The sequence below is a fragment of the Trichosurus vulpecula genome, chromosome 6 (genome assembly GCF_011100635.1).
Source record: "Trichosurus vulpecula isolate mTriVul1 chromosome 6, mTriVul1.pri, whole genome shotgun sequence".
Classification (NCBI taxonomy): Eukaryota; Metazoa; Chordata; class Mammalia; order Diprotodontia; family Phalangeridae; genus Trichosurus; species Trichosurus vulpecula.
Genome location: NC_050578.1, coordinates 138,408,583 through 138,427,733, shown reverse-complemented (window position 1 = coordinate 138,427,733; position 19,151 = coordinate 138,408,583). Strand labels below are relative to the sequence as shown.

Below are 19,151 nucleotides of genomic sequence, written 5' to 3'. Positions count from 1 at the left end.
GAATCCATTGGATTGCACTCCTGTCAATCTACATCCTATCCATCTTCACAAGAGTAGTGGGAGATACTTGCCCCAAAGCTTTGCTCAAATCTAGGCCTTCTCCTCATCTACTCTTTTGGTAGTTTTGTTTAAAAAGGAAAGGAATTTAGCCTGACGTAATCTGTGCTTGATCAAACCGCCACGCCAGCTCTTAGACATCCCTGCTTCTCTAACTGGATATGTGCAGCTGTCCTTTTAATTAGCTTTGCTAGAATGGCCCCAGGAATTGAAGGCAAATGAATTGGCCTAGAGTTTGCAGACTCTTTTCTTCCCTTTTGAAAATCGGGACTTTGGCCCTTCTCCGTTCTTGATGATCTTTCTAATGTCCTTTAGAATGGTTTAACAGTCACATCTACTAGTTCTTTGAGTACCCAAGGATGGGGGGCTTATGGTCCACATGGCTCAGATTCATCAAGGGTGATGAGGCACTCCTTTACCAGATCCTTACTTATGAGAGGATCAGTCCCCTGAGAATCATTACTGCCCTTTCATTTCCAAGAGAAAGCTTGTTCTCCTTGGCAGAGAAAACAAACCCCGTAAATGCTGCTCTCTCTCAGTTGTCAGGCATCATCATCCCATCCAAGTAACATCTTTGAGTCTCCTCTTTCTCCCTATAAGTATAGCTGAACAAAACCCTTTTTGTTGTCTTTGGTTCATTCTGAGTTTTAGCACTGCACCACTGTTGTTCTAGGAATGCTCTATATCCATTTCGTGTTACTTGACCCTGCTTCCATCTTCCGTCTGTTTCTTTTATTCCTCTAACCTGTTGAGGCCCTCGGCATCCACTTGGATCTCCTTGCGTAAACCCCATTTTATTTTCTCGTTGGAATTGTTTCCCTTTGTGTCTTTAAATTTCCATTCTTGAGCACCTCCCATCCTACCTGGGCTGACTGCCCTGAAGCATTTTGGTTTATGGGATCCTTTCTTCTGAACTCTTAGAATCAGTTCTGCCAAATGCTAAGATGCATGTCAGACTATGCACAATTTTCTTTTTCTCTATTAATAAGCTCTGGGTTGGAGTTGTCAGAGTTCTCCCTAGTAGTGAGAATCAGACCCATAACAGAACTCACCTTTGTTGGTACTACGGAAATGCAGAGAGAGCCCCAGCAGGCGTCTTTCATCATTGGCGTTCCCCGCTATTACTGTATCATGCTGCCAGGCCACTCTCAGGGTCTGTTTCCCAGACTCCCCATTCTTTTGTTCTTTCTCTGCTGACAAAATCACTTCTGTTTCTTCTTCTTTTAAACTTCACCCAGACGGGTTATGAGGCTCAAATGAGCTAACAGGTGGTAAATCCCCTCTGCAGATAAAGTTCTGTGTAAATGCCCGTTGTTACTATTATCAATATCAGCCTCCAGTTGCTAGACCTCCCGTCCGGCGATGACTTCGTTCTCCCAACCTTCTTCCACCCTCTGGTTGAGTTCAGGCAGTGTTTATGGAACAATAATTACAGGCCTGGTACGGGCCTGACAAATGCTTAACTGCTGGGCTGGAGAGCTGGGAGGATGCATACGCATACACTTTAAAGTTTAATATAGATTATTAACACTTTCTCAAGTCTAAACAGTGACCAGAACAGTAAACCAAGCTCTAATCTGTGGTGATTGCCAATTTCTGAGGATTAAATGCTTACACTAAAAGAGCTGCACTTGAGGACCTAGAGGGCCACATGTGGCCTGGAGGACATAGTTTTCCCACCCTGCACTAAAAATTTAACAATGGACTCTCAAAAGCCGGCTCCTGCTTACCCCTGCCTTTGCCCACATGTTCTCTGCCATACTTCCCTGTCTGGTTCCTGGATTTCCTCACCTGAGTATACTTTCTTAATACACAAAGCTACCCCAGATCCTTTCTACCTACTGTGATATTCCCATCCACAGCTGTGGGAGGTCATGCCTTCCATCCCACCAAGTCTTGGTGAGTGGTCCCTATGTGCTGCCTTGTGTTAGGACTCCTCGTTCCTCTTGTGTGCAGCTTAGTCTTTGGATACATGTGTAGATTCACTGGAGGCCGTGGGGCTGGGCCTATTGGCTACTTGCTTGTATCCCCTGTGAATTTCTAGATTATCTCCATTGCTCTTCTCCTTCCTTCTTAATGACTACTAGTGTCCAGCTAGTATGGGGGATATCCATAAGGCAGACTTCTCTCACCCTCATCCTTCTGATTTGATTTGTAAGACACCACAAAATATTTTTTTGAATTTTGCCAGCTTTTGTGAGATGGCATTCTGTATTTGGCCAGGGATCAGTCCACTCTTATGTTGAAATGGCCCAACGGTACATCAGCCTGGCTGGCATTCCCCTCTTTTGCCATTCTAAGCCTGATGGCACAATCCTGGATTGTTTCTTGGAGGGTCCCTAGAGCCCAAACCTGGTGTAACTTCATAGACATGTGTTACTGTTACAGTGTTAAATGGTTGTTTGTATTTTAACAGCTGTTAGCTCACAAGATGAGGATATGGGACACTTTGAAATACCAGACCCCATGGAAGAGTCGACAACATCATTGGTGTCATCTTCAACCTCTTCCTACTCATCCTTCCCTGTCGATGTCGTGGTCTATGTCCGAGTTCAGGTGATTTTATCATTGATCTGGTAGAGTTTTTTTTCTTTACTTTAAAAATAATTCTTACCCAAATCTGAAAAAGTCTTCAGTTATTAATCTCACCTGAAGGCTGTAGTTTCCTTACTTAGTGATGCTTCTCTTTAAAAAAAAAAGTTGGTACACTTCCTACAGTACTTCTCGTAATAGTTCTTAGCTCACATGTGATTCAAAGCATATTAAAATGTAGTAAAAAATTTTATGACTCAAACCATATTAAGAATAGAATTATAATAATGTAAATAATGCTGTTTAGCATTCACTCTCATAGACTCATAGTATCATAGACTTAGAGCTGGAAGGAGCCACAGAGATGATCTAGGCCAAACCTTTTAGTTTTATTGTTGAGAAAACTGAGACCTGTAGATATTAGATGATTCATTGAAGACCCCACAGCTTGGAAAGGGGCAGAGCCAGGATTTTAGCCCAGGCCCTATGATCCCAAATCTAACACTTTCCATTTTGCTTTACAGAGGGAAAGAGGAAAACATGAGAGGGTGGGGGTGAGGGTGAGGCGAGAGGGAGCCTTCAGATCTTTAATCCTTTGTAACAGGGCTCTGTATGCACCCGGGACATAAAAAAGTCAAGTTTTCATCCCAGCCCCAGGAACCTTCTTTACCTACAGGTGAATGACAGGTCCAAGATCAAGCCTAGCAAACCAGCCCCAGACTAGTCTCATCTGCCAGGTCCAACTTGAGTTCTAGCTCTACCCACAATCAAGCAAGGCTTGGGGGTGGGGGAGGCGAGGGATCCATTTAGCATCTGGGTATGCCATTGTTGGGAGTGCCCACATACCCTCTCTCCTTTCCTCCCTCCCTCAGGAGTCCTTTTTTCTCCTTCTGGCTAAGGCCTCCTCCAAGAGTAGGAGGAGGAACTGGGTGCCCATCTACAACTTGAACCCTTAGTCCTTGACTGCACTTCTCTGCCCACAACCTCTGCAACCATTTGGAATGGATTGCCTTTGTTAGTCTCACTTTTAGTGACTTGGACTGTTATACAGAAGTTGAGTGTTTCAATCTTGGATTGGATTAGCCTTATGAATCACACCTTTTTATAGTGAGAACTTAAGGCATAATAGAAGGCCCTTAGTTGGCACCATGAATGGGGGAATGCTTTCCCTGTCTTTACTGCTGCAATGGCTCTTTCTGTGCAGACTGCCATTCCTTATCTACCTGACTAAGTTGCTATTCTCAAAATACATGATATCTCATTGAATACTTAAAGGAACCGTAATGAGCCTGTGAGTTTGCTCCACAGACACAGATAACGTTTTTAGCTTGCAAGAGCCGCTGTAGACTGAGTTCTGAGTTCTTCCCCCTGAGGACCACTTAGTGATGGGCCTTGCCCAACTTAAGCAACCTGGTGCTTGGGCCCCAGCCCCTGTGACCTCACCCTGCACAGGACTAATACTCAACAGCCCAGGAGTGACATCCCTCTACCCCCAACACACACACACACACACACACACACACACACACACACACACACACTCGGTCATGGTGCACACATAGGAGGAGGACTTGGGAGGGCGGGAGGTGCTATCCCACTGAAATTCCAGGGCATGCAAGCCTGATCAAGAACCATATGAACCTTTGTTTTTAAAACACAGATCAAGGCATGGCATTGCTCAGGACTGGGTGGAGGACAAGCTAAAAGTCCTTGAGAGTTGTGACTGCCTTGGTCTTGGGGGATGAGCAGTGTTCTCCCCTCTTATCACTAATCCCCATGTGACCTTCCTTTCTTTCTGACCTCACTGCATATTTTTTGAAATTATTATAATTGACTGCCTTTTTAAAATCACTTTTTGATTGTATGATGCTTAGTCTGAGGGTGTCAAGTTGCCTTTGATATGGAGCATGTTTGTTCCTGGTATCTGAGCTTCACATTTTGCCCTCTGCTAGTCTCTGGCCTTTCTCATTCCAAGATACCCGTTACCTTCTAGGAAAATATATCATCGATGGGGGCCATGGACTTGTGGAAGACATAGTCACTGATACAGGTTGTGTTCTCCTAGAAATTTGATATGGTGGGGAAATGAATTTTTTTCCAAATTTAAATGTTTGATTCTCAATGATCTGTGTATTCATTAAGCAAAAAAGTAGTAATAAACATCTTCAGAGACAGTTTAGTATGTCACATCAGTTTGTCACCTGAATGTTTTAGTAAATATCATTCGTTACCTTTATGGGCAACTGATTTTCTTTTTAAAGGAAATTACATATTTCTTAATCCTTTTTTCTGTGTTAACTTTTTTAGCCTTCTCAGATCAAATTCAGCTGTTTACCTGTATCAAGGGTAGAATGTATGCTAAAGCTGCCTTCCCTGGACTTGGTATTCTCCTCAAACCGAGGAGAACTGGAGACTTTAGGTACCACTTGTCCTACAGATGCTGTGTCCCCTAGTGGTCACCCTACTCTGAGTGGCTCAAAGACCTTCACCAACAAAACAGGGATGCCAGGTAAAGGGGGTGATGCCATCAGACACTTTTTCCCCAAATTAGGGAAGTCAAGGAGTGGTAAAATAAGACTGATGCTTGGACAGAATTAGGATCTAACTTGGCTGTGGAGTACTTGGACCCAGTGCTAAGATTAGTTTCCTGCTCAAACAGAAATAATGCAGAAAAGTATTCCTCATGTTTACTCTTGGCCCAAATGTGGGCCAAGGAAATAAGAAATAGATTTTGTTTTGGTATTCTTCATAGAGGCCTCATAGCATTATGGACAAACTGAGTGGGTAGTGAGGGAGATGGTCCCCCCAGCTCTTAGTGCTTTCCCCTCTGAGGCCACCTTCTGTCTCTTCCATGTCTCTTGTATGTACCCGGCTATTTCCTTGTCTCCGTTCCTTGAGAGCAGGGGCTGTGGTCTGGATGATCATTTTTTATGAGGTGAGGCCTTCTAACGAATGAGAGGAAAGAAAGAGGAAAAGATTAACTACAAAAATGACAAACTAAGAAGAGAAGGATTTTTGACCCTGAGGTTCCTCCACAATCTTGGGCACCAGAAAAAGATCTCTGACTTCACAGCAATTTCAGTTCAGATTTTGTCGCCTCCTTTCTGGAAGTTTGCTTTAAAACTCTGTTTCTATCCACACAGTGAAAAGGAAAACTTGTTTTAAGGTGACTTAAGACTTCGCCATGCTACTTGATCCTAAGGGCCTGGCACAGCTAATGTTCTGCTCCCTTTAACTCACTCTGGTCTTTTTTTTTTTCATTATCCTAACTTATGTACATTTGATTGGTAAATGCTTTTGGGTAGAAGTGGAGTATAAGTCATCCTGAGAGACCTTCCAGACATAGAGGAGCAGATATTTACCTCAACAGGCAGACAGCTCACATCCTCTGGATTCTCTGGGGAGACATCAGGCTAAAGAGGGATGTGGTGTGATGAGCTGACATCGTATGCGTTAGGTCCAGTTCTGGCTGCCACAGTGTAGAAAGGGTGTTGCTGTATATGGTGGGGCATGTGAAGAGAGGAGGGTGGGAAGGGCTGAGTGATCTGCAGGCTGAGGAATAAGCTGGTCAGCCTGGAGGACAGACGTGGGAGGGAGCGGGTGACTGAGCTCTTTGGTTCCATAAAGGAGAAAGGAGATGTGTGATGAGGCACATACTTGAATGCACGTGTAAGTACGTGTTTGGGGGACTAGCAAAGGATCAGAAAGACAGAATTAAAGGATAAAGGCATTTTAAAACGTAGCCAATTCCATGGGATTAAATCACATGAGGTTGGAGTACTTGGTGATTTTTAACTTCTTAGCTGTTTACTCCAAGTGAGGTGATTCTAGATACCATTTATTTTTGTGCAGTTATTTTAATTGTAGCAACAAATTTTAAAAATAATTTTCACCCTAGTTTGTAGTGTCCTCATTTTTTTCTCTTGACTCTAGGTTCCTCTGGCCTAGGCAGCCCTCTTGGCAGAAGCCGCCATAGTAGTAGTCAGTCTGACTTGACCAATGCCAGCAGCAGTTCATCTGGGCTGAGTTTCACTGCCTGCATGTCGGACTTTTCCCTTTATGTATTTCATCCATATGGAGCAGGCAAACAAAAAACTGCTGTTACTGGTCTAACCCCTGGATCTGGGGGCCTGGGTATGTTTCTGTGTGTGTGTGTGTGTGCGCGCGCGCGCATTCTTGTCTTCGGGGATCTCATAACACCTTCTCTGGCTACACCTTTTCAGGAATTATGGGAACTAAGGCCATGAACTGAAATGACCCATGCCCATCCACATGCCAGACAGGTTGTTTTTTTTTTTTTTCCTACACAGGCTTATCTTATTATGGCATTATTACTTGATAAACACAGACAAAAGAAACCTGAACACAGCATTTATGCTTTTTTTTGTAAATACATAAACTCTTACAGCTTTTAATAAGTTTTAGTGCATGTAGTATAATCACCTCTTTGAAAACCAGAGGTGGAATATATGTTAGATTTTTCTAAACAAAACTCCCTTGGGATTAGCTCCTGGCTCCACTGAGGAATCCACTGGCTTCACCTGTCAGGTCACGTGAAAGTTCTTCCAGCCAAAAGAGTTCCCTCTCTGGCCCAGAGACTCCTGTTGTTGTAATTTCTGGGTGTCCCCAAGAATCCTGAAGCTCCTCCTTAATGAAGCCTCTGATAGCATATGTGGCTTTTTATCTATTAATATGATATCACGCACAATGTCATAAAGAAGAGTGAGTGTATTTGTTTACTTCAGACTTGTATAATGGTTATGTAAAAACCCCGCCAAGTGCTGCTATCATGGCACCGAAGTGTTCTGACACGTAAAAATACCCAAACTGAGAGCTTTTCTTAGTGTGTGGTCTTTGTCTCTCTTTTGTGGGACCAGGGAATGTTGATGAAGAGCCTGCTTCAGTCACTGGCCGCAAAGATTCCCTCAGCATAAACCTGGAGTTTGTGAAAGTGAGCTTGTCCCGAATAAGACGTTCTGGAGGCGCCTCATTTTTTGAAAGTCAGGCTGCGAGCAAGTCTGCAAACAAAATGGATACTACGTTAATAAACATATCTGGTATTTTATCCCATTCTTAAATTAAAATATCATTTGTTTTCCAGAGTGAACTAAGTAGGCTGCCAGCGTTCAGTATTGTGGAGGTTTTGATGGTAATTTGATTATTTTAAAGACTGATGAAAATCTCGCCACATACATATTGTATCACTAATTATTGGTGCTAGAGTTTTACTTGGGCATGGTGCTAACATAACGTAGGAAACCCCATGTCAGCTCAAGAGCCAGGCTTTTCCCAATGTCTAATTGGTTGAAGCCCTTCAACCAGTCGAGAGAAAAGCATGTTAGCTCCATGCCCCAAAGCAGAGGCTCTCTGTGTCTGTCCTTGGCTCTGTGCCAGCTGCTTATCTATAAGCAAGTCAGATTTTTAAAGATTAATAAACTAAAGGTCAGCCTTATCCTCTGATTTTGTGATTTGTGGGGATACATGTCAGCAGTTAATCACAGCAGAGACTAACATGTTCCAGGAATCATCCACAGCCACTCACTGGTGCTAGTTCTGCTACAGTTGCCTGTGTCGTGTGAAAATAGAGTGAAGGTGTTCAGAATTAGCTCCAGATTCTAATGTGTGCTTTGTGTGTCTCAGCGGTGTGCGACATTGGCTCAGCTTCCTTCAAATACGATATGCGCAGACTCAGTGAGATTCTGGCTTTCCCCAGAGCCTGGTACAGGAGAAGCATTGCCCGCCGCCTTTTCCTTGGTGACCAAACTATAAATTTGCCAGGTAGGTCACTTAATTAAATTTTTAATTACAGTAGGGTTATTCAGAGAGGCTACAGAGCATAGTGTGCATCAGGCAAGAAAACCTGGGTTTAAATGTGCCTCAGATTACATACAGGGAACCTGAGCTAGAGGTGTCTGACTTCAAGCCCAGGGGCCCCTTGGGTAGCTGAACTGGAGGAGAATGTCATGGGGAAATGTCTAACAGAATAAAATATATCGCAACATAGATGATGTCAATTTGTGTCACAGGTATCCATTCTGTTTGACTTTGATATCACTAGCTCTCTAAGACTGAGCTAAGAGAAGGTGCCAAGCTGCATTGGTAAAGGGAGCTTCCTTAGTGGGGTTCCAGTGCAATCATGAATCTAGGATCTACCCCCCCAAAAAAATTTAATAAAATCAAATTCTGATTTTCTATCAGTGTTCTTGGTGAACCTAGAAATGTACTTCCTCTTAGACCTTAGATAAAACATGAGAATACCCAGAAAGCTTCTCTGCCCCTCTTTACATTCCTTTTGTTCTCATTAATTTAATACTATTTTCTTGTGTTGGAACAGAAATTATGGGAGTTTGTAGATGAGGCTTATTCCATTAGAAATAAGGTGGTGGGAGGAATTTGGAGTATGCGGGGAATTGGGGGTAACTAGGTGTTTGTTGTTGTTCAGTTGTTTCAGCTGTGTCAGACTCTTTGTGACTCCGTTTGGGGTTTTCTTGCATAGCTCTGGTTGGTGATGGTTACCTCAGCAGTCTGTAGCAGGTTTTGTTCTCATGGCATCCCTCCCTTCTCTGCTAGCCTCTGGCCCTGGGACGCCAGATTCCATCGAGGGAGTGAGTCAGCACCTGTCTCCAGAATCCTCCCGCAAAGCTTACTGCAGGACTTGGGAGCAGCCCAGCCAGGCAGCCTCCTTCACTCACGTGGCCCAGTCCCCTACGGTGTTCAATGAGCACATGGTGAATAGCAGCTGCCCAGGAGCAGCTGCCCAGAATCTGAAATCTCCTGTCTCCATGCGATCCAGGAGCGTGTCTGACTCTTCAGTTCCTCAGAGAGGTAAGCGGAAGCCCAGGGTGACCCGTTAGCACATGTGCCCTCAGCTCCCCATCTTCAGGACAAGAGTCTGAGTCTTTAGCCTCACATTCGAGGCCTGTCTTACTCTGTCTCCTTGATCAGAGCAGCCTGCTGCAGCCACACGTAGCTACTCACTGTGCCCTGGAACAGGCCTTATCCCCATGCTGCTGGCGGTGTCGCTGGAGAGGGCCGTGACAATTGTCTGTTTTCATGGTCCAGGGTCTACCAAAGGCTTATTGTTACTGAGCTGTCTTTCTGTTGCCCGAAGCCTCCAGCAGCCATTTATGTGCCTTTGTCTTCTCCCCACTTCTTAGCTCAGATGATCTAATGTCCAGTCCCAGGGAAGAGACTGAAACCATCCAGCAGGACCTCTGTCACTTGCCTCCCCCATTCATGGTCTTCCCCGTCTCCTAGGAATGAGCATCTCTGTGCCCTTCACTACATTTCCCTCCCATCTCCTCCATGACCAGCACCTTCAGTCTCTTCCTTTCCCTGCTCTTATTTCTACTGGGGTGGGGTAGGGGTGGGGAGGGAGCCGTGTGTACACGCATAGATAAGTTAATATAAGTATATGATATATACTGAATATACGTAAGTTAATGTAAGTATAATATATATAATATAATTTATATATTTATAAATCTTAAGTAATTTGAGAATTGAACAGCAAGACAGCTGGGGGGATCCATAAAGCATTCCACCTAGGAAGCCACACTTGAATCAAGCTAAGGTGAGGAGGGGGAATCCTGCCCCGGCCCCTACCCAAATGAGAGCCTAGGCCGAAGCACAGCGAGGCCAGAAATGAGTTGCTCAGTTTGGAAAGCAGCCAGTGAAATGAAGGCCTGTACTCCATTGTCTAAGCAGAGTAAGGTGTAAATCAGTAATGGGCAGCTGTGTGCTGAGCGCTGCCCCAAGAGGGGCCCACATGCTCCCCCCGGGTGGCTGCTCCAGCCACATAACATGGCCACAGCAGCTTCCAGAGCCCATTGAGGGCTGGGCAGAAGCTGCTTAGCAGGGCCTGGAGCAGCATCCTGGGAGGGTGAGCTTACAGATACCATCTTACCAGGGTGGACAGTATCTGGAAGAAGTGTTTGTTTTCTTCATTACCTCTCACTCAGGCAGGAGATTAAGGCATTAACGTCAGTGGACCACTCTTTATTTTTAAAATACTTTATAAGATCACATGGAAAACTGTTTTATGATTTTTTTTCAGTTCTGATTATTATAGCCACAGGATTTTTATTAGATTTTGCTTTGAAATAATCCCAATGTCTTTCACACAAAATTATCTTTAACTTTTTTTGTTTTTAGATTCACTCTCAAGAACTTCTACTCCTTTTAATAAGTCCAATAAAGCAGCCAGCCAGCAAGGCGCCCCCTGGGAGACTCTGGTCGTGTTTGCCATCAACCTCAAACAACTGAACGTTCAGATGAACATGAGCAACGTCATGGGGAATACAACGTAAGTCATTCATGCTTAGGAGCGGTCACTAGGGCGTGCCAGAGTGCACGGAGTGCTGGGCTTGGGACCAGGAAGACTCTTCTTTCCAAGTTCAAATCTGGCCTCAGACTCTTACTAATTGTGTGATCCTGGGCATGTCACTTACTCTGTTTGCCTCAGTTTCCTCATCTGTCAAATGAGCTGGAGAAAGAAATGGCAAACCACTCCAGTATCTCTGCCAAGAAAACCCCAAATGGGGACGTGAAGAGTCAGACATGACTGAAACAACTGAATGACAGCTTTTTCATATTGGGAGTGGCATCAGGTGTTGCTTACTGCATCCCTTTCTATAAAGTTAGATTGTCCACTGAGTTATCCCTATTATATTTTAGGAGTACAACTCAACCAACAGATAAACCATGTAAATTGCTTAATCCAGATCCAGGTGTACATCTACTGATACCATAATTCAAGGCCAAGGGGAGAGGGTGATCAAAAAGAAGGGAGGAAGCATTGGATGGAGCAGCTGGGAATGCTTAGCCCAGGGATAAGAGGATGTGGGGAAGGATTACACTCACCCTTTTTCCCTCAGAAGGCAATTGCAAAAAAGCAAATTTAGACTTGATAGTAGGAAAATTTTCCTAAAAATGAGAGCTCTCCCAGAGTTGAATGGGCTGCCCCAGACGCAGTGGGGCCCATCCTTGGGCTTCTTTGAGCAGAGGCTGGGTGATAGTTGGTCAGTTCTCAGTATTATGGTAGGAAGCCTGTCCAGGTTTCAGTTGGATTAACCAGCTGCCCAAGTCCCTTCCACCTCTCAGATTTGAGTATCAGTTGTACTCAGTGGCTGCTGAATTCTTCTGTTCCGTGAATGTTAAAATAGAAATTAAAAAGAGAGTAGGAGACCCTCTATCTGGGTAGCAGAAGAGCTTTCTTTTATTGCTACAGTATTACAGCCTGTGATTTCTGACAAAGTTAACCAGTTTTAAACCTCCATTTTCCTAACTTGAGACATTGAAATCCAGCCATCTCAATCAGGTCCCATTTCCCTGGTTTTTTTCCTCCAGATGGACCACCAGTGGTTTGAAAAGTCAGGGTCGTCTGTCGGTGGGAAGTAATAGAGACCGAGAGATCAGCATGTCTGTTGGCCTAGGAAGATCCCAGTTAGATTCAAAGGGCGGCGTGGTTGGAGGCACCATAGATGTCAACACTTTGGAGATGGTCGGTATGTTGAAATGTGTCGATCAATAATGAAACTGGCCTTTCTGTTCTTCATCTCCTTGAAGGGTGTTAATGGAAGGCTTCCTTTCCATGCAGCGCCCTCCTCACCCTCCCTTCCACAATCTCTCCTCCTTCCAAATGTAGCTCAGGTGCTACCAGCCACAGAAAACCCCCACCCCACCCCCAGCTTCTACTGCCCTTCCCACCAACTGTTTTGTGGTTATTCTCTGTATATCCTTCAGGATGTAAGTACTTACCTCCCTTGTTAGAATGTAAACTCTTGGGAGTAGGGGTCATTTTGTTTTCTGTATTTATAGCCACGGGGCCTCCTACATTGCCAACACTTCATAAATGTGTCAGTTGACTAAATAGAAACTAAAGATGATTAGTTTGACTTCAAAAATAAAAAATGTTTTATTCTGATTATTTCTTTAAAGCTGACAACTTCTTTAAAAGGTGACTAAATGTGTCTCTTTCAGCTCATATTTCTGAACATCCAAATCAACAACCAAGTCACAAAATTCAAATTACTCTGGGTTCAACTGAAGCTCGTGTGGATTACATGGGGTCAAGCATCCTCATGGGCATCTTTAGTAATGCAGATCTCAAGCTGCAGGATGAATGGAAAGTGAATCTCTATAATACACTGGATTCAAGTATGTCAGATAAAAGGTATTGTGACACAGGCCTTTCTTTGAATACCTTACATTTTTAGTCTGTGTTCTTGTACATTTTCTAAAACTCATTTAAAAAACCCTAAGCCTATTTTTTTCAGCTAGGTATTTTGTATGGCATAGTTAATTTGAAATAGGAAAAAAAAAAAGGATGGGAAAATCTGTTTTGTGATATGACCTAACATCATATTTATTGAAATGTTCTCTTTTATGATTTAGTGAAATTTTTGTCCATGGAGATTTAAAATGGGATATTTTCCAAGTAATGATTTCCAGATCGACCACTCCGGACTTGATAAAAATAGGAATGAAACTCCAAGAATTCTTCACCCAGCAGTTTGACACAAGCAAGCGGGCTCTCTCCACTTGGGGACCAGTTCCTTACCTTCCCCCAAAGGCTACAGCCAGTCACCTGGAGAAGAATTCCCAAGAACTGCGTAAGCATTACGAAGATGCGTTCTCATATACTAGGTTTTCTATTAGACCCCATTAGTCACAACCTGGAGAAAAATCTCCTTTAGGCCATAGTCAGTAGAGTAAGCGTTTCCTCAGAAGTACAGAGTTAGCTACAAATGCCTGCGTAGATGAGATTTGACATTCTACATGAGCAAGAAATTTGAAAAGGAATCGGCTAAATGTATTTATTGTTCCAGAATATTTTCATAATGAATTCCACTAGCTCTGGATCAGTTGTGCGCACCCCACTTTTAACATTCTCAAAATAGCTCTGTCGTTTCTGTCATCATTCTTCCTACAATATCCTTTAATACTTGAGAAGCAACTGGTGGCTCAATGGATTTTGAGCTGGCCTGGGGTCAGGAAGATCTGAGCTCAGACACTTACTGGCTGTGGGACCCTGGGCAAGTCACTTCACCTCTGTTTGTCTCAGTTTCCACATCTGTAAAATCAAGATAATAATGGCCCTTAGCTCCCAGGGTTGTTGTGAAGATCAGGTGAGATCATAATTATAAAGCCCCTGGCAAGCCTTGAAGTACTCCCTAAGTGCTGGCTGCTGCTATTGTTTTCATGATTATCATCGTCATCATCACTCTTACTATCTGATCCTGGTCCCCATCCCACGGCCATCCCTGTTCTTCCACATACGCTCCATCCAGGACGGGCTCAGTGCCCTGGAGGCCTTCCTTTAGGGCGGCACCAGTGCACCCCTCGAGCCTTTGTGACCCTTATGCCTGCCATTTGTCAGCCCACCCACTTCTTGTGTGCATGTCACTGTTGGTGATACGGTTGTATGTCTCTTGAAACTCGTGATTGTCCTTTGGGGCCCCTTTTGGAGGCATGGTGCTTCATGATTCACAGCCATATCTCACCACTGGGAGAATACTGGCCTCAAAAGGAGTTTTTGCAGTGGTGAACAGCTGGGAGCCACTGAAAATACCATGCAGTTTCCCAATGGCAACCCAGCCCCCTGCAGTACTATCAGAACTGGGGGCATCGACACCAGTTCTTCTCCAGAGCCCCCTTCCCTCTTTGCTTGCGTCCATTTCCTAGATCTCATGTCCCAGCATCTTCTTCCCTAAACACCTGCTGGTGATGGAGGGTTGGAGTCAAGCTCTTCGTGTGATTCGTTTTCTCATGCACCACCCCTACATTCAGGTCAGCCCCACACCAGACAGCAGTCTTGCTGCTGCTCCCTCTCTGTTAAATGATGCTCAGAGGAGAGGGCGCTTCTGCACTAATGGCTCGCCATTCTCTTGCAGTGCTGGACGCTGCTCACCACCGCCACTGGCCTGGAGTTTTGAAGGTTGTATCAGGATGCCACATATCCTTATTTCAGATTCCATTACCAGAAGATGGAATGCAGTTTGGAGGCTCTATGAGCCTGCATGGAAATCACATGACACTTGCTTGTTTCCACGGGCCTAATTTCCGCTCAAAATCCTGGGCTCTTTTTCATTTAGAAGAACCAAATATTGCATTTTGGACAGAAGCGCAGAAAATCTGGGAAGATGGTAAGCGTTCAGATCAGTCTGGTGTGTGTCTTCTGATGAAGTTACAAAAGCAAAGTAATTCTCCTTCGTCTTGAACTATTGTTCTTACAATCCTTCAAATCGTGTCTCACTGAAATGATACACTTACTGTTTTGTTCCCTACTGCGGTTAGACCAAATGCTGGAGGCCAGTTTAGAGAGCACGAGTATGTTTAATGAGCCTTTTTCTGAGCTTAGCTGTTCCCTTCCCTCACTGGGTAAGACCAGCAATATTAAAACATCCCTACCCCAAATCTTGGGTAGGTATTTGGAAGCTGAAGTTCCCATTCCTGTGGTTAGCTGTTTCCTGACCTGCAGGGGGAGGGTTGGCCTCTTCCCCTCACCTTTGTGTTTCTTTTGTGAATCAGTTTTTCCCAAGGTTTATCATAACCAAATACTTTGTCCCAGTGTGCTATGGAAGTTGTGATTCCCAGCCGTAGCTGGGGGCCTCCAGCGTGGTGCATTGGGAAGGTGGGAGGCCATGTAGTTTCTGCTGAAGGAGGAAGTTTGGGGAGGTGGAGGAACAGAAGGATGGGAGAGCCTGACTGGGGGAGAGGTTTGGAGCTAGAGGTATGAGGGTTCAGAGTACTAGTTCTGAGGCACCGCTCCTCTTGTGGGCGCCCAAGGAAGAGGTGAGATCGAGATGATGAAAGCTGGGAAAGATGATGACGTGGGGAGCCAGGATGCTGCGGAGAACATCTTGATCAATATTAGAGGCCCCAGGTACGAGGGCAGAGGTGCTGGGAGAGAGAAAAGCTGCTCACCAGGCCCTGAATCCTTAAGAAGAGGAAGACAAACATCCTGGCAGGGTTGTGTAGAATGCACACCCAGTGGCTGCCCATCGCCTGAAAGATCCAGTATGAAGTTCTCTTCCCAGCCCCTTTCATCCTTTGTGGTCTTACATTGCCCTCCCCCTGCCTACTGTGACTCTGTGATCCAGTGACTCCAGCCTCCTTGCTGTTCCTCACACAAGACCCTTCATCTCTCAGCTCCAGGCATTTTCTCTGCCCCAGCCCATGGTCAGAAGGCCCTCTGCTCAGCCCCCTGGTTTCCTCCTAGTCCCACCTTAAATTCCACCTATTTAGGAGCCTCTCCCCACCCTCCTAAGGGCTCCTGCCTCCCTGTTATCTCCTCCTTCTGACTATGAGCGAGGCTAGGGACTGTTTCTGCCTTTCTTCACATCCTCAGCATAGGGCCTGGCACACAATAGGGCCTTAATAAATGCTTGTTGCCTTGACATCAGAGGAAGGGAGAATGCTGAGGGCCAGGGTTGGAGTACAGTGGTAGTGGGGAGCAAAGCCCCTCCAGCCCCATGGCATCGGGGCTTGGTATGTAGCAGCCAGCAGAAGTAGTCACAGCCACAGGGAATGCAGCATCTTGTAGAGGGATTCCATGAGGGCAGGGAATGGCAGGCTTGGGGGAGGACAGGCTCTGTGATAGGAGAGTATGAAGAGCAGGGCAGGGCTCAGTAGCATGAAAAAGGATTTTCACCTCCATAAATGGTGACCTTGCATCCTAGAGACAAGGCAGACCAAGAGGGAGCAGTTTGCAAGCCTTTGAGTAGGAGATGCCAGGTGACCAGGCCACTCAGTTCAGCAGACCAGAGGGTCAGAGAATTGATGACAGTGGTTTGTCAGGAGGTCTTGTGTGAAGGAGCTCCCTCATCCTGGGTTGTGGGTGGCTAGATGCAGCCCCATCATGCTTCTGTCCCTCAGCATTGCTGTCTTTGGGGCAGGAATGGTGGCCACAAGGACCATTTGGGGAAGGGGAGGCCTTTGGCTCCTGGGCAGCAGGTAGCCACTTCCTTCTGTGGTTTAACAGAATGATGAAGGCATTGATGACTGAAGCAATGATGGTAGCAGGGCCTCTCCCTCCTCTGGCTCATGAGCTCCCGCCTTCTCAGGCCCTTGGCAGAATCAGAGATCAGATGGATCCTTTTAGTCTCTATACGTAGGCAGCTAGGAGCACCTTTGGGAAATAGAGGCCTCCAGTACTCATGAGGAGCCAACACCTTGCCCCCCACACACACACTCTTCCCATATTCAGACTGAAAATGGAGCAGGTGTCAGGAATTCAGTGCCTCCTGACTCCTCAGCGTCATGGTTAGTACCCACAAGGACAGAGCGCTTCTTCAGCAGGCATTGCCGTGAGCCAGTGGGAGGGGAGGAGACTTCCAATCCTAGTCCCTGAGCGGGGCCTACCCACCTGTGGCTATTTTAGTAATATCTGAATATGTTTACCTTGTTACAAAAAGAAAAAGATAAAAATCTAAAGAGATACGGAGTTACATAGTAGTAAAAATGGCATCTTTAACACGTTTTTCTTTTCCTTTTGGGTCAGGTTCATGTGATCATTCGACATATGTTGTCCAGACGTTGGATTTCCATCTAGGTCACAATACCATGGTCACCAAACCCTGTGGTGCTCTAGAGAGTCCTATGGCAACAATAACCAAGATCACAAGACGACGCCATGAAAACCCCCCCCACGGAGTGGCCAGTGTGAAAGAATGGTTCAATTATGTCACTGCCACAAGGAATGAAGGTTAGTCACTCGGGGTGGCTTCTAGCTGGGAACCTGTTTATTATGTCTCAGAGCTTAAACAGTGATAACGTTGTTGTTTTTTAATTTTAAAAACTCATTTTACTTTGATACACTTGATGAACCAATTTACGTAGTATTTGAAGATTCATAAAAAAAACTCCATGATGGTCTCATGAGGTGGGTGGGGTGTTGTTTCCTCCTTTCCCAGGAGGAAGCTGAAGCCTAGAGAGGTTATAGGGTTTACTCGTGGTTGGTGGGAGGACAACAGAGGCAGGCATGCTTACTGGCAACAGGAGGGACAATCTGGTCAATCCATTATGGTACATTAACCTCAAAATACACGGGTTGGCCCCCAAGGCTTAGGGTCATTCTAAACTTCACCGAGGTCTAAGGAGGATTTGCTGCCCCAAGACTTTGGAGACACTTCCGTAAACTGCAGCTATCATTTAACAATTTAATAAGCTCTAAAATCTGGCTCTAAAATCCTGTGAAGTTATCTCTTTGAAAGTTAGAGAAATTTATTTGAAAAAATGAATAGAACTAGTATGACTTTGGTACTAATCTAGGCCCGGTCTCACATTATTAGCAATCTAATCTGTTTTTAGAGCTTTTATGAAAGTTACTCATTCATCTAATTTTTCTGATTTGACCAGGCTCATCTGATTTCACTAAGTTACATTCCAGAAGGCTCATTGCTGTTTGGCTCTTTACTTGAACATTGATTAAATATCATTTTTCCTTTTACCCACATAGAGTTAAACCTACTTCGAAATGTTGATGCTAATAACGCAGAGAGCAGTACAACTGTAAAGAGTTCGAGCCTGTTGAGTGGATTCAGAGGAGGTTCTAGTTACAACCATGAGACGGAGACCATCTTCGCCCTCCCACGCATGCAGCTAGACTTCAAATCCATTCACGTCCAGGAGCCACAGGAGCCTTCCTTGCAGGGTGGGTGGTGGGGACTTTGGGTTCCCTGTCTACTGCTGTAGAATAATTCATCTGAAGTAATTAAGTTACCGCTCTTAGGAGAACACACCCAGCCCTGTGTCTAGTTCAGAGACAAGGAAAGCCATCCTCATTCAATCATGTTTATTAACTCTCCTTTTAATAAGATGTATTTTTCTGTTGAGGATGTATTTATCTGGTCAAATATTTAGCATTCACTTAAAAATATTCTCAAGGGTTGAGAGCAAAAACTTTTTAAATGACTATTTCAGATTATACTATGTATATTAAATAATTTTTATCCCTTAAAATCTTGGGTTCTACCAGAATTAACCTGCTGTCTAGAGAATATGACATGTCCTAAGTAAGGTACCTGCTCCCTTCCTGGTGTGCTTTGTGTTCAAGCACAGAGGTTTAGTGATTTTTGCAACGAAGAGTTGGATTCTAAGGAAACTCACACTAGTTGTATTTTCATATACAGTTAGATAAAAAGTAAAGATAGTTTACACATATGTGTGTGTACCCACATATACATACACATATGTATCACTGGTGGAGAGAGAGAGGGAAATGTATATGACTGCTAATGATGAGGATAATAAATGCTGGCACTAATTCCCATAAGCTAAATGTAAAATTAATCACCTCTTTGTGTATGCATATACATAAATAGATGTCTTACTCTGGGAAAGAGGAAGGAACCTTATTAAATTAAAATTGTTTAAAAAACATTTTCTCATTTCCAGACACCAACGTCAAGCCCAAAGTGGAATGTAGTGTGGTAACAGAGTTCACCGACCACATCTGTGTGACTATGGATGCTGAGCTAATTATGTTTCTTCATGACTTAGTGTCAGCTTATCTTAAAGAAAAAGAAAAAGGTAGGCAGAGTATTCTCTTTTGAAAATTC

General features: G+C 44.5%; 1 protein-coding gene across 1 annotated transcript in view; it reads left to right on the top strand.

Moving 5' to 3' along the window:
• KIAA1109 (KIAA1109 ortholog) overlaps nt 1-19,151 on the top strand; it is a 211,491-nt gene that overhangs the window by 182,308 nt on the left and 10,032 nt on the right. Inside the window, exons 71-84 of the mRNA XM_036763063.1 lie at nt 2,474-2,613; nt 4,897-5,098; nt 6,523-6,723; nt 7,467-7,646; nt 8,230-8,367; nt 9,160-9,414; nt 10,744-10,894; nt 11,938-12,095; nt 12,571-12,763; nt 12,985-13,202; nt 14,484-14,735; nt 17,093-17,296; nt 18,050-18,244; nt 18,988-19,122. Of these exons, the coding sequence (XP_036618958.1) occupies nt 2,474-2,613; nt 4,897-5,098; nt 6,523-6,723; nt 7,467-7,646; nt 8,230-8,367; nt 9,160-9,414; nt 10,744-10,894; nt 11,938-12,095; nt 12,571-12,763; nt 12,985-13,202; nt 14,484-14,735; nt 17,093-17,296; nt 18,050-18,244; nt 18,988-19,122 (2,622 nt within the window). The remainder of the gene's footprint in view (nt 1-2,473; nt 2,614-4,896; nt 5,099-6,522; nt 6,724-7,466; nt 7,647-8,229; nt 8,368-9,159; nt 9,415-10,743; nt 10,895-11,937; nt 12,096-12,570; nt 12,764-12,984; nt 13,203-14,483; nt 14,736-17,092; nt 17,297-18,049; nt 18,245-18,987; nt 19,123-19,151) is intronic.